Below are 13,744 nucleotides of genomic sequence, written 5' to 3' on the forward strand. Positions count from 1 at the left end.
GCAGGAAAGCAGTCTGGTTTCATTTATGGCTGCAATGAAGGAAAAGGCAGCACAGTTTGGAGCACTTTATCTTCACAGGGGGGCGTTTTATAGTCTTTCTTGTCATGCTTCATCCTGAAAAGCACTGTTTGTTCTTTGCCTGTTGCGGGGGTATTAAACATATGCATATCCTATGCACATGCCAGCTGTTAAAGGACAGAAACAAAGCTGCCAAGGAATTTCCCAGGTTCATGACCTTCTCAGTTCTATGACCCATAAAACTTCCAAATCAGGAATACACCTGTTTTTGCCTTCTGAGTTTCTTCAGTTCACAACCTAAACCCGATGCCTACCCTTCTTGTTTCCTGCTCAGCCCTCAGCCTTGTTCCATATGTGCACATTTATGTTTCATATAAACTAGCTTATTACCTGTATAGAACTTCATGTTTCATCTTAGAAGAAGCTTTCTACTTTGTATTTGCTAAGCTTCCATCTTTGTCTTTTCTCAATCCTATATAAACACTTCCTTTTAAATATTTTTGGCAGTTGGGGCAAAGGGAGGAATTTTTATATTGATTGAAAGCAAACATAAATATAGTGTGACGAAATCTTCAGGGAACACTGAACAGTAGGCCTAGGTACTGGGATGGCTAAAAGACCAGGATGACAGGTATGAGCATGAAATTTCAAGTTACTAAGTACAACAGAGTCCTAAAATTTCTTTAGTCGAATCTCTGACCACTTTACCTCAATGGTTTTCTGTTGATCTATTCCAAGGCCGTGCATCAATCGCAGAACCTGTTCATTAAACTCCCCAATGGATGGCTCATTTTCTTGCCCTTGTGGATAGAGAACAGGTCTCTGTACAGGAACTTCTACGAGCATCCACTTATGCTCCTTGATTTGAGCTATGGTTAGCCGTTTGGACGGGTCTAGGACCAACATCCTTCGAATAAGGTGCTCACAATCTACAGAAAACACAATGTTACAAAAGTCACGTAAATCACCTTGCACTTTGGGGTATTGACTTGACTCATGTGACTTTGTACAATGGTGTTAATCTTTGTACCCTCCACAGTGCCCACTGGAAAGCAGAAGGTCAAATGAATAAACGAATACCTGAAGGCTACTTGTATTTGTCAAGTTCACATGATGAATGCTGGCGCACAAAATTAACCATCACTGTGAATGAATACTTAAGAAAAAACAGGAGGGTGTAGATCTATCCAATTCTGTACTTAATGAACCTTTTTACTGAATTTCTCAACTTACAATATCTAGACACAGACTTAGATTTCCACTAAAGAAAAAAACAAGCCTTCTTCCTAGAAAAAGCAAATAATAAACGGTTCCTTACAGTCACTTCTGAGGCTGATACACTAAGGCTATTAAGTGAGGCTGGAGCTCTCCAAGGGACTGTTGCTATTCTCCGTATCAGTGCAACTGAGAAAAATGTACATGAAACACTAGTCACTTCTGATGACACTAAGTAAACTGCACTGCTGCAACCCTGGGCACTAGCTTATTCTCTGAGCTGACATCATATTCTTTACTACCCCCACATAAACTAGCCTTTTATCACTTGTTATGTTCTAGGCACCATGCTAAGAGCTTTACAGAGCTTAATTTAATTAATCCCCACAATACCCCTTTTAGAAACTATTGTTATTTCCATTTATAGACTGAGGAAACTGAAGCACAGAGATATAACTTGCCAAGGCCAGACTGTCAGTAAGTGGTGGACTCAGGATGAAAACCAGGTGGTCTGGCTCCAAAATCTATCCTCTTAACTACTAGAACATTACTTCTGTTACCAGGAACAAGCAAATTAAGGATAAAAACCAAAATCTAAACTGAGTAAATTTAACTGCTGCCCATGCAGCAAAAACCAATACAAGACTGGAAGGGACTATGGCACTTCATCTGAATTCAACAGTTTTGCTAGTTGGTTTTAAATTTAATTAAAAAATTTAATTTTGTAACTTCCCACCAAAAGATGTGGGAAAATCCATTTCATACTTAGAGTGAAATGGTTGTGAATCTGTATCTACAAAATGCTTCTCTAAGTCTAAAATAAACCTGGTTGTTTAGTAGTGTATTGTTTAGCCTCCATGTGTTTGTATTTTTTTACAGTTTTTTTCCCTGTAATTGATATCTAGTCTCCTAGCGTTGTGGTTGGAAAAGATGAGGTATCACCTCACACCGGTCAGAATGGCCATCATCAAAAAATCTACAAACAATAAATGCTAGAGAGTGTGTGGAGAAAAGGGAACTCTCCTGCACCGCTGGTGGGAATGTAAATTGATACAGCCACTATGCAGAACAGTATGGAGGTTCCTTAAAAAACTGAAAATAGAACTACCATATCACCCAGCAATTCCACTACTAGGCATATACGCTGAGAAAACCGTAATTCAAAAAGATACATATACCACAAATGTTCACTGCAGCACTATTTACATAGCCAGGACATGGAAGCAACCTAAATGTCCGTTGACAGATGAATGGATAAAGAAGATGTGGTACATATATACAATGGAATATTACTCAGCCATAAAAGGGAATGAAATTGAGTCATTTGTAATGAGGTGGATGGACCTAGAGTCTGTCATACAGAGTGAAGTAAGTCAGAAAGAGAAAAACAAATACCGTATGCTAATACACATATATGGAATCTAAAAAAACGGTACTGATGAACCTAGTGGCAGGGCAGGAATGAAGATGCAGACCTACTAGAGAATGGAATTGAGGACACCAGGGGGGAAGGGGAAGCTGGGACGAAGTGAAAGAGTAGCACTGACATATATACACTACCAAATGTAAAACAGCTAGCTAGTGGGAAGCAGCTGCATAGCACAGGGAGATCAGCTGGGTGCTTTGTGATGACCTAGAGGGGTGGGATAGGGAGGGTGGGAGGGAGGGAGACGCAAGAGGAAAGAGATATGGGAACATATGTATATGTATAACTGAGTCACTTTGTCGTACAGAAGAAACTAACACAACATTGTAAAGCATTTATACTCCAATAAATATATATAAAAATATAAATAAACCTGGGACATTTATAGACAAGGGTAAATGGGAAGACTTGCTGTTCTTAATCTGGGAAATTTTCTGTTTCCAGTTATGAGTAGGAAGGTTAGAATTTCTCTCACCTACATGGAAGGGGTTGCTTATTTCTACGGCTTTTAAAGTGACTCGGTCACTTTATTTGGCACCCAAACTTAGAAAAAGAGAAGCCTTTGTTTAGGCACTCATTTTCAGAACAAATTTTGTAAAACATAATTTTAAGATAAACAGGTTGTTACCTTCTGACATGAAATACGGAATCCGGAATCTTCCTTCTAACACTCTCTGCCTCAAAATTGGAAGAGTCGGTCCATCAAAAGGTAGAGCTCCACAGACAAGGACGTAAAGAACAACTCCCATGCTCTAGGGAAGAAAACAATGCAGTCTCTTTTCTACTGAGAACTTCAAACACTCTTTGTTTTCCTAAATATCCTCAGGGCTCTTAAAATCATATGGACTGAAAAATTCCTGTTTGAATTTACTATTTTCTCAGAATTAAAAAAAAAAATCTGAAATGCTGACCAGTGCAATAAAGCATCCTATAATAAATACCAAAATAATTAAATTAAATCATTTTGATTACTAAACTTTAAATCATTGCTGATATTAGTATGATAACATCTTTCCCTAGAAATTCTTTCCTAGAATCTAATTCAAGATGCTCTAATTTTAGTCCAGTGGACAGGGAAAGTATGAACTATTGACTACGAGTTAGGTACCGAGAGATTCCGAGATGGGCCAGAGTACCAAGTATTATCATTATAGATGCATTTAACACAGCAAAGCAAAGAAATACCCAAATATCCAGCTGTGGTCCTTCATACTGCTGCCCTTCAAAGACTTCTGGGGCTGCATAAGGGGGGCTGCCACACCATGTTGCCAGCAGTTCACCACTTTTAAAGAAATTTCCAAAACCGAAATCTATTGGGATGGAAATAAATGTTACTTTCATCTGTGCTCTAAAACTATACTGAATTTCTCATAATAATTTTATAATATGCTACATTAACAATATCACCACTATTCACTCTGTGAGAATGCGATGGCATGTATCTTATGATGTTTCCTTAGCACTTAGCACAATGAATAGCAAATATTAAGTACTCAGTAAATATTTGTTGAATGAATGTGTTAATGAATTAAGTTTTCTTCTCAAAGAGAATGAGCGAGAGGCTGGAAAAAGACTTTATCTCTTGTATTTTTAAGGCTGAAAGAAAAATCCACTGATATGGACAATCAACTTGAATTTGATAATCTTAGAATTTCAATTACTCCATGATTAAGAGCTCTTGAGCTTGTATGGTTTATAAAAAAAGAAACAAATGAGTAAAACTCTAAGATATTTACCTAAACACAACCAAGGGACCGGCTGCTCTCACAGCCCCAGGCTAGCAAGATAAATATAACATTTTAAGGCAACTGAGGACAGTGTTTCCTCAGTAACAGCTCTCTAAGTGTTGGCCCGCACATCCTGAATTAGGCAGATACTTATCTGAATAGCTCATTAACATGCAATGGCCATGTGACCCAGCCACAGGCCACCTATCGCCAATATCACTTGTTTACTCATTTATGGAACGCGGTGGCATTATACTTCAAAATCGTTAATGGCCTTCTCCTTACGATATTAGTCACACTGAATCTGCAGCTTTGATAAACAGCATGCCCTCTGGAAACACTGTACTCAGATGCCTTCAATATGCATGAAAGTTACAGCAGAAGACAAATGCAGTGAGATTTGGTATAAATGCAAGCTTGTGCTCTTTTGCTAAGCCTTCACATAGTCACATGGTCTTAGTGAAGGAACAAATTCCTGTTGTTTTGTAAGTTAGAGCCAAAATGTCTCATGCTGCAACAGACTCCTGGCTGAAGGATACACCTCAGTGATGGGAACTGGCTCTACTCTGGCTGGTATACGCAGTGCATGGAGAGTGAGCTTTCGGTGGTGCCCCAAGGGGACTGGAACAAGTCTCCGGCGCCAGACTGACTGGCTGCGTGACATGTGTTCAGTCTTTGTGAGCCTCAGTCTCCCCAGCTGTAACACTGAAACATCGTAGTCAGCAGGTTGTTATGGGGATCCAATGAGTTAACAGAAACTCACACTCCACTCACACCCTGAGACTATGGTGCGCTTCCGTACCTTAGGGGAGGCATTCTCTAAGCTCCCTGACATAAGCAGTAGTAACAGACACAGCCATGATCCCCAACACCACAGCCTCATGGCAGAGTACGACCTATGAAGTTAGGGAGACCTACAGCTGATTTCCAGTTTTGCCACTTTCTAGCCTCAAGGCCCCTACGTAAATTATTTAATTTTCCTGAACCTTATTTTCTGTATCTATAAGTGAGGGGATAATCCACCTACCCAGATAGGATGCTGTGAGGATTAAATGAGACTAAGAATGTAGAATGCCTGGAGCACAGCAGATGTGAAGTGTCAGCTACCAAAGCCATCATTACCAATTACTGCCTTTCAGAGAAAAGGGTCCTGAGAAAATACACAGGAAGGGTAAAGACAGTGTGGAGAAGCTTAAGCGTTCATGAGAGAAAAGATGGTGCATGTGGGGAAAGAGATGGTGCATCTAAACCTGGTGGAACACAGCTGTGGCCTGTCCTTGGCATCCAGGAGTACGAGGCGACGAGAACACCTCCCTCCACAACGTAACTGCAGTTCAGTCCTATGCTCGGCTTTCTAAAATGACTGTCAGAGAGGTCTTATCTTCTCAATTCCACCTGTAGGACTAACCACTCACATCACATCACAACCCATGTGTCCATATTGATAGGTGTTTCTAATTTTCTAGAAAAACTATACTCTCAAACGATCCAAGGACTAGATGTTCAAATAACATTTAAAGAGGAAAATGTTACTTTCACTCACAGAAAAGCCCAAGAAGCTCTGGGAAGTGTGTTTGGAGATCATGAAATAGGTCCAATAATTGCTGTACTTTAAACCGTAATCACAGGATGAGTTTTAGCACATGTAAGTTGAGAATACTCTCTAAATAGCACTGGAACGTTTTAACGTCTCACAGAGCCATTCCAGAACTCCTTCATTCTGAACCTCCCCCGACTCTTGTAGAACGAACTCAAAGAGTGACTGGGACAGAGGTCTGTCAGGAAGGTGGCCTGGACTCTTTACTCCCCTAGGCTCTCTCACTGGACACTTCATAGGCAGGAAGAGAGCAAAAACTAGGAAAGCACCATGGTGCCTGTAGTAGCCTAGTCTCAACCTTGGCTGTACACATCTGGGACAAAGAAAGCGTCCTGTTACCTTAGAAGAAAAAAGGTACTAAACAGATGTTACTTCTATTTCCTGTAGGTAACTGAAGAAAACAGGAACTTGAGTCTGTAGGAACATTAAGAGAAGCACCGAAAGAAAATCAGGTTCATTAAAATTATTATAATAGCATTTATGTAGATGTCTTCTATAACCCTGTCAAAGCACTTAAATATTTTATTTGTAATCATCTGATGTATGGGTTAAGGAAAGCTTTGGAGTCAGGCAAATCTTGGGTTTTCCTCTTAGCTGTGTGATCTCGGGCAAATCACTAATTTCTCAGAGCCTTGGTTTCCTCATTTGCAAAATGCGGACAATGTCTACACTTCACAAAGTTATTATGAGTAACATATACTCACAATAAGTGAGTATATGTAGATAAGTACACTTACATCATAAGTAGATAACATAATAATGCTTTAGGCATGCTATTGAAACAAAGCAGGTGCTCAATAAACAGTAGCCACTGAGTAAGCTACTCAACAGAAGAGAAGAATAGCAATTCTTCTTCTTGCTTTACTTATCTGTCTTCTCTATCAGACTAAACTCCTTGAGAGTAGAGAAGGGGGAAATGATATATGTCTGTTCCCCTAGGACTTAGTACGCTGTCAGCACACAGCAGCTGTTCAACAAAGGTTTGCTGAATGAATATGCTGTCATCGTGTCTTTTAAAAGTGTCAGAAGCTGACCTAAGCTCTCCTAAGATAATTTCTTCTTAGTAACCCCATGAGGTATCCTTATTTTAGGAAAGAGTGAGGGTAGAAAGTTAAGTACCTTGCTAGAGGTTACACTAAATTGCAGACTTACCAAGTCTGGCTACAGAGCTCTCACTGTTAACCACCTTTATGTCTTTCTCTGGTACAGTGATATGTAGCTATTTTTGAGCAGGTTAATAATTGTCAGGTTTAAGAAGTGGCAATGGGAAAACACTTAAAAATAAAAGCCTTTTTATTTCTTCACAGGAATCTGGACAATTTGCTTCATTCACAGTCTGCAGCTTTCTGCCTAAAAGCGTATAGTGAAATGAGGGGCGAGCAAGAGGGATGAAATATGAGAACGGCAGAGCTATGCAGGATTTTTTTCTTTAATGTTTCTTTAAAAATTTATTTATTATTTATTTGGCTGCTCCAGGTCTTTGTTGCCACGTGTGGGATCTTTAGTTGTGGTATGCGAACTCTTAGTTGCAGCATGTGGGATCTAGTTCCCTGACCAGGGATCAAACCCGGGCTCCCTGCATTGGGAGTGTGGAGTCTTAGCCACTGGACTACCAGGGAAGTCCCAGGATTTCTTTCTTATCGCTATTTATTCATGTGGAATGGTTATTTAATGTTTCATCACACCAACCAAATTCATTGCTTCCTTCATTAAACATTTGAGTGCATACATGTGTCAACCACTGTGCAAACACAGAAGATAGTCTCATAACAACAGAGAATAATCAAAGACCCCACATTATCACCTGACTTTTGAAAAGCATTATGAAAACAGTCACATGGGCATTCCTCTCTATGCTAGACCCAGACTCAGCCTGGCTTTGCTGGAAAGGAAAGTTTAATGTCTAGTTTAATGTCTTCTCAAATGTTCTGATCTACAAGTTAATACCTCAAATGATGGCTGCTATGTCCCTCAGACACTTTTTTGCTTCCTGTTTCTCTGTCATAGAATGTATGCCATGCTATGTTGGATTCACTTTGATAGTTTTAATTTCCAAATAGTTTTACAGAAGAGTTGCAACAATAAAGTGAGAATTCCCTATGCCCTTTATCCAGCTTCCTCCCCAATGTTAACATTTTACATAACTCTATTAGTAAAATTATCAAAACTAAGAAAGTAACACTGGGCTTCCTTGGTGGCGCAGTGGTTAAGAATCCGCCTGACAGTGCAGGGGACATGGGTTCAAGCCCTGGTCCGGGAAGATCCCACATGCCTCGGAGCAACTAAGCCTGTGCACCACAACTACTGAGCCCGTGCTCTAGAGCCCATAAGCCAAGCTACTGAGCCTGCGCACCACAACTACTGAAGCCCGCACGCACCTACAGCCCTTGCTCTGCAACAAGATAAGCCACCGCAATGAGAAGCCCGTGCACCGCAACGAAGAGTAGCCCCCGCTCGCCGCAACTAGAGAAAGCCTGCGCGCAGCAACGAAGACCCAACACAGTCAAAAAAAAAAAAAAAAAATTAATTAATTAAAAAAAAAGTAACACTGATTCAGTACTATTAATTAAACCATGGACTTCATTAAGAGTTCTCCAGTGTTCTCTCTAACGTCCTCTCTCACTGCAGGGTTCCACAATGCATTTAGTTGTCATGACTCCTTAGTCTTCTCTAATTTCTAATAGTTCCTCAGTCTCTCCTTGTCTTTCTTGACCATGACCAGTGCTGGTCAGGTATTTTGTAGACTGTCTCTCAGTTTGGGTTTGCTGGATGTTTTCTCATGATTAGATTAAAATGATTGCTTTTTGGGAAGAACATCACAGAGGTAAAGTGCTCTTCTCAGGGCATCATATGATGGGGTGCAGGTATTATGGCTTAATTATTGGTGGAGTTAACCTTGATCTGTGGATTAAGGTGGTGTCTTTTGGGTTACCCCATTATAAAGTTACTATTTTTCCCCTTGAGATTAATAAATAAATATTTTAAAGATATATTGAGTCTATATATACCCTGTTTCTCCTTAAACTTTCACCCATTAATTTAGCATTCGTAGGCAGATCTTGATTGCAGCAACGATTACTGTGATGTTCTAACGGTGAGCTTTCATTTCCCTCATTCCTTCTACAGTTATTAATTACAACTCTTCAAGAGTTGTCCCTTCTTCCTCTCTTATTTATTTACTCATTAAACTATTTGTTTATTTTTTACAATACTGTCATATTATATTCATCATAAGTATTTATTTTATTCTTTGGGTTATAATTCAATACTATTGTTATTTATTTTGATGCTTAAATAGTTCCAGCTTTGGCCACTAGGAGCTAATTCAGGTTGGCTCCTGTATCCTTTCAACATGCCCCCATCCTTATAAAATTTCATTTTAAGTATTTCCTTATCTCTTGGTACCAGATGTTCCAGGCTCATCTTGTACTTTCCTGCCCCATCCCATGAATCAACTGCTTTTCCAAGGAGCCCTGATTCCTTTTTTTTTTGTTTGTTTTTGCGGTACACGGGCCTCTCACTGTTGTGGCCTCTCCCGTTGCGGAGCACAGGCTCCGGACGCGCAGGCTCAGCGGCCATGGCTCACGGGCCCAGCCGCTCCGCGGCACGTGGGATCCTCCCGGACCGGGGCACGAACCTGCGTCCCCTACATCGGCAGGCGGACTCCCAACCACTGCACCACCAGGGAAGCCCGCCCTGATTCCTTTTACAGAGGAATGCTATTTAGAAACCAAGACTAAGACCTAGATGTACTCACTGCAACTGGGCTGTCACTGAGTCTAGGCCCTGTCATCAAACAGAGGAAATATACATATGAATGCTTATCAGTGTACACACACACACACACACACACACTCCTACATTTGTTTTTGTGCCTGTCTATATGTATATGTATTAAGAAAAAACAATAACCCATGAATTCATACTGATACTTCTCACTCCAATTCAGGGTTCAGACTAGCATTATTTTGATACTATTTTTATTCATACATGATTGACTAAACAACTCTGACAAAATTTTGAAGGTATAAAGGAGTTTTTTTCCTCTGCGGTAATTTGTCATTTGCATGGGAGTAATTGGTGGGAGTAATTGCTTGAACTCTCACTCATAACATACCTTGAATTTGTCAGATCAATCAAGATTTTCAACATTTCTTGAGCACAGTAGGGAAAAGACAAATCTTTCTCAAAGAACCTCTTAGCTTCACAATTTTAAGATACGAAATCATAAGAAGTTTTTGAAACAAAATGACAACTAGTCCTTCAACATGGTGTATGAATTATAATCAAATCCAAAAACCATTTATGTCTTGCCAACTTTGGACTAGGCATTACACACTTGGTATTTTTGTATATATTATCTCATTTAATCATGATGACAGCCCTGTGAGGTATGAATGTCCTTACCTTACAAAGGGGGAAACTGAAAGTAGTTAACCGAATTGCCCAAATATCTACAGCTGCAAGTAGCTTAGCCAGTATTCAAATACAGGGCCTTTGAACTCCAAGCCAGGTGTTCTTTTTTTTTACTATACCACAGATGTTCTAAGAACGTCACTAGTCAGAGAAGTTGTTTTTATTTTTTTTGTTGTAAGGCCTCATAGTCAGAGAAGTTTAATCCAACTTAAAATTGGAGATAAGGCTGTTATAAACCCAGGAAAAATTCTTTACATTATATAGAGATGAGAGATTTTCTAATTTATCCCTCTGCTAGCAGAAGTCGACAAGTGAGGGCTTTCTCATCTCTACAATATTGAATGCTATGTTAAAAGCATCCTTAATAAATGAATGGGAATAATTAAGATGTTTGCAAAGTAAATGTCAAATATACACTTACATTCATTTTAGAAATCTATATTGATTTTAAGAATGTGTTAAAATAGACACATCTTGTCCTTTTCATGTGAAGATGATTTATGTTCCTATCCCTACAACGCTAAGGCATGTACTCCAAGTTTTTACTTTAACGTTAGTTTTGAGATTTCCTGATATATCCATATTTTCTCACCTGGTTTCTGTGTGGCCTAAAATGTTGATAGAAGAGAGTGTTTGGGGTAGAGTCTCTAACCACATTAATTAGTGTTGACTGACTCATGGAAATCAACTTGGCCTTAAAAGCTGAGTCTTCTAATTACCTCTTATCTAACTAGTAACAGACCATGGATATATTTGAAAACAGTATTAGAACTACTATTATTGTTTTCTGCTTTATATTTTGAAAGTGACTGACCTGAATCTTCATGATAACAAAAATCAATTATTATTACTGTCGTCACTAAATCACATAAATTATCAGTGCCCAATCGTCATTAGCAAAGGGCTAACGTTTTAGGAATAACAGGGCCTTCCTTACACAGAGTAAATAAGCTGATTACTGTCTGATGGGAACAAAGCACATTAGTGAATACTGTCGGAGTGAAATAGATCAAACATTAGCATGCATACAAATCATCTGGGGAACCTGCTAAAATCAGATTCTGATTCAGTAGGCCGAGGGGTGGGCTTGAGAGTCTGCACTTCTAACAGACATCCCAAGTGATGCTCATGCTGGTCCCCAGACCACTCTTCCAGTAGCCGGGAAATAAAGAATGAAACGGAGGTTTTGAAAAAGATACAGGTGTTAAACAGTTTGTCGCTGTTTATTGTTGCAAAATAATTATAATTACTAAATACTTTCAAGATTTAATATTTAAATAACAAAGACTAAATAGAAGTCGTTAGGTAAACAATTTAAATCATTATTTTAAAAAGGAAAAAAGCAACCAAAACATTGAAAACCAGTCTTCAAGCTAAGAGAAAGTAAATGATTTCTAGGAATCAACACAACCAAGGCAATTTTTAATCTCCAGCAGTGTGTTATAATGTCTAATTTATAATTTTAAAAATCCTCCTACAGAGAAGCAGATGGTTTTAGGGTTAAATTTATCCTTGTTTCTAAAATTACCAGTAGAATTCAGATATCCAGTCTTGCTGAAGAGTTACACATCTTTTGTAGTTATTATAATAGGAACGAAGAAGACAATTATGAGGAAATGAAAGCGGACAAATGAAAGGTAGTAGAGTGTGGAGACGGAGCTGACCCACTGCACAAACTGAATACCGATCAGCCAACGCTGACGTCACTGCATACCTTGTTGCCCACCAGCAAGAGGCCAGCTGCACAGTTTACTTCCAAACACCAGTCACTCCCTCCCTACCTGACAAGAGGACACAAGAACAATCATCACAGTTGAGAGGAAATGTGATTCTGCTGACCACTGTGAGACATCTATTTGTTCAATGAGAGAGTTCAGTGAGCTAAGAAGCAAGTAAACGCTCTTCCTCAGCCCAAAATGGAGTGGGGGAGGCGGAGGGAGGTGAAGAGGGGAAACACAAAACAAAAGGAAACAAAACCCTTTGAGCTGTCTTCCATATTCCAGGCTTAATGTGCGGCTAGTGCTAAGTAGGCTTGAAGGATAAAGACAAGGTCTCATTGTGTTTGCTGATGCAAAAGCTCTTTGCACATTTTACATAATACTAGTGGCAGGAGGATAACAAATGGAAGACTTTTAATAAATATTTCACTAACAAAACCTGCTTCAGCCTCTCCCACCCTTTTTCGGTTCCAGGGCACAAAACTAGAATTATATATACAGAAACCCTGTCTCAAGGTCTTCTAATAAGCAGGAAGGTTGTTAGAAGCAGTCATGAGAGATGATGGGCTACTCAGAGATCATAGGTCAATTCAGAAAGGAAGCATTCCTCTTGGGCTAAAGACAAGTGACTTGTGATGCACAGGTCAGATTAATCAGGCTTATATCACATTACTAATTACACTGAAGGTTCCTCCAAGGGAAAAAAAATTAATTTACATCAAGCAGAGACAATTTAGAATATAAATGATAAACTTTCCTTGTACCTCTGAGATTTGTATTAATAAGGCTTTAAACCTTGGTAATTAAAAAAAAAAGACACGGTGGGGGGGTTATATGGCTATCAAACTTTTCAGAATTTGTTTTCACATGGAATCAATTATACACTGAATACAAATAATAGCTACCTTTTATGAGTGTTTACATGGTGCCAGGAACCTTAATTAACAATTTATTTGGGACTTCCCTGGTGGTCCAGTGGGTAAGACTCCATGTTCCCAATGCAGGGGGCCTGGGTTCAATCCCTGGTCGGGGAACTAGATCCCGCATGTATGCCACAACTAAGAGTTCACATGCCACAACTAAGGAGCCCTCATGTCGCAACTAAGAGTCTGCATCCCGCAACTGAGAAGTCCACATGCTGCAACTGAGAAGTCTGCATGCCGAAACTAAGACCCAGCACAGCCAAAATAGATAAGTAAATAAATAAATATATTAAAAAGCAAAACAAAAGCCCCCAATTTATTTAACAAAATCTTAGCTAGCACTAACTATGTACCAGGCACTGTTCTAAGAACTTTGCAAATATTAACTAATAACCACTATGAGATATGAACTTCTGTCATTCCCTCTTAACTGATAAGGAAACTGAGGACAGAGAGGTTAGGTAATGTGTCCAAGGTCATGCAGCTAGTAAGTGCAGTGCCAGGGTTCAAATCCAGGTAGCCTGGCTCTAGAGCCCATAATCTTACCTATGACCTCTCTGTGTCTAACATTATCACTAATCCCTACAATGTTCCTGAGAAATGGATTAATCTCTGTTTAACAGATTTGGAAACCTAGGCTCAGTGAGGTTAATTAATCAGCCCAAGGTCACACAGCTACTAATGGCACAGCCAGAATTTGTACC

General features: G+C 39.4%; 1 protein-coding gene across 5 annotated transcripts in view; it reads right to left on the reverse strand.

Annotated features, from left to right (window-relative positions):
- Window positions 1-13,744, reverse strand: part of SIK2 (salt inducible kinase 2) — a 128,755-nt gene that overhangs the window by 26,288 nt on the left and 88,723 nt on the right. For all 5 annotated transcript variants that reach the window (XM_082660417.1, XM_082660416.1, XM_082660419.1 and 2 more), the window contains exons 5-7: window positions 3,845-3,969; window positions 3,288-3,411; window positions 727-947 (exon numbers count right to left, since the gene is read on the reverse strand). In XM_082660417.1, the coding sequence (XP_082516543.1) occupies window positions 727-947; window positions 3,288-3,411; window positions 3,845-3,969 (470 nt within the window). The remainder of the gene's footprint in view (window positions 1-726; window positions 948-3,287; window positions 3,412-3,844; window positions 3,970-13,744) is intronic.

The sequence above is a fragment of the Grampus griseus genome, assembly GCF_964374135.1.
Source record: "Grampus griseus genome assembly, chromosome: 8".
NCBI lineage: Eukaryota > Metazoa > Chordata > Mammalia > Artiodactyla > Delphinidae > Grampus > Grampus griseus.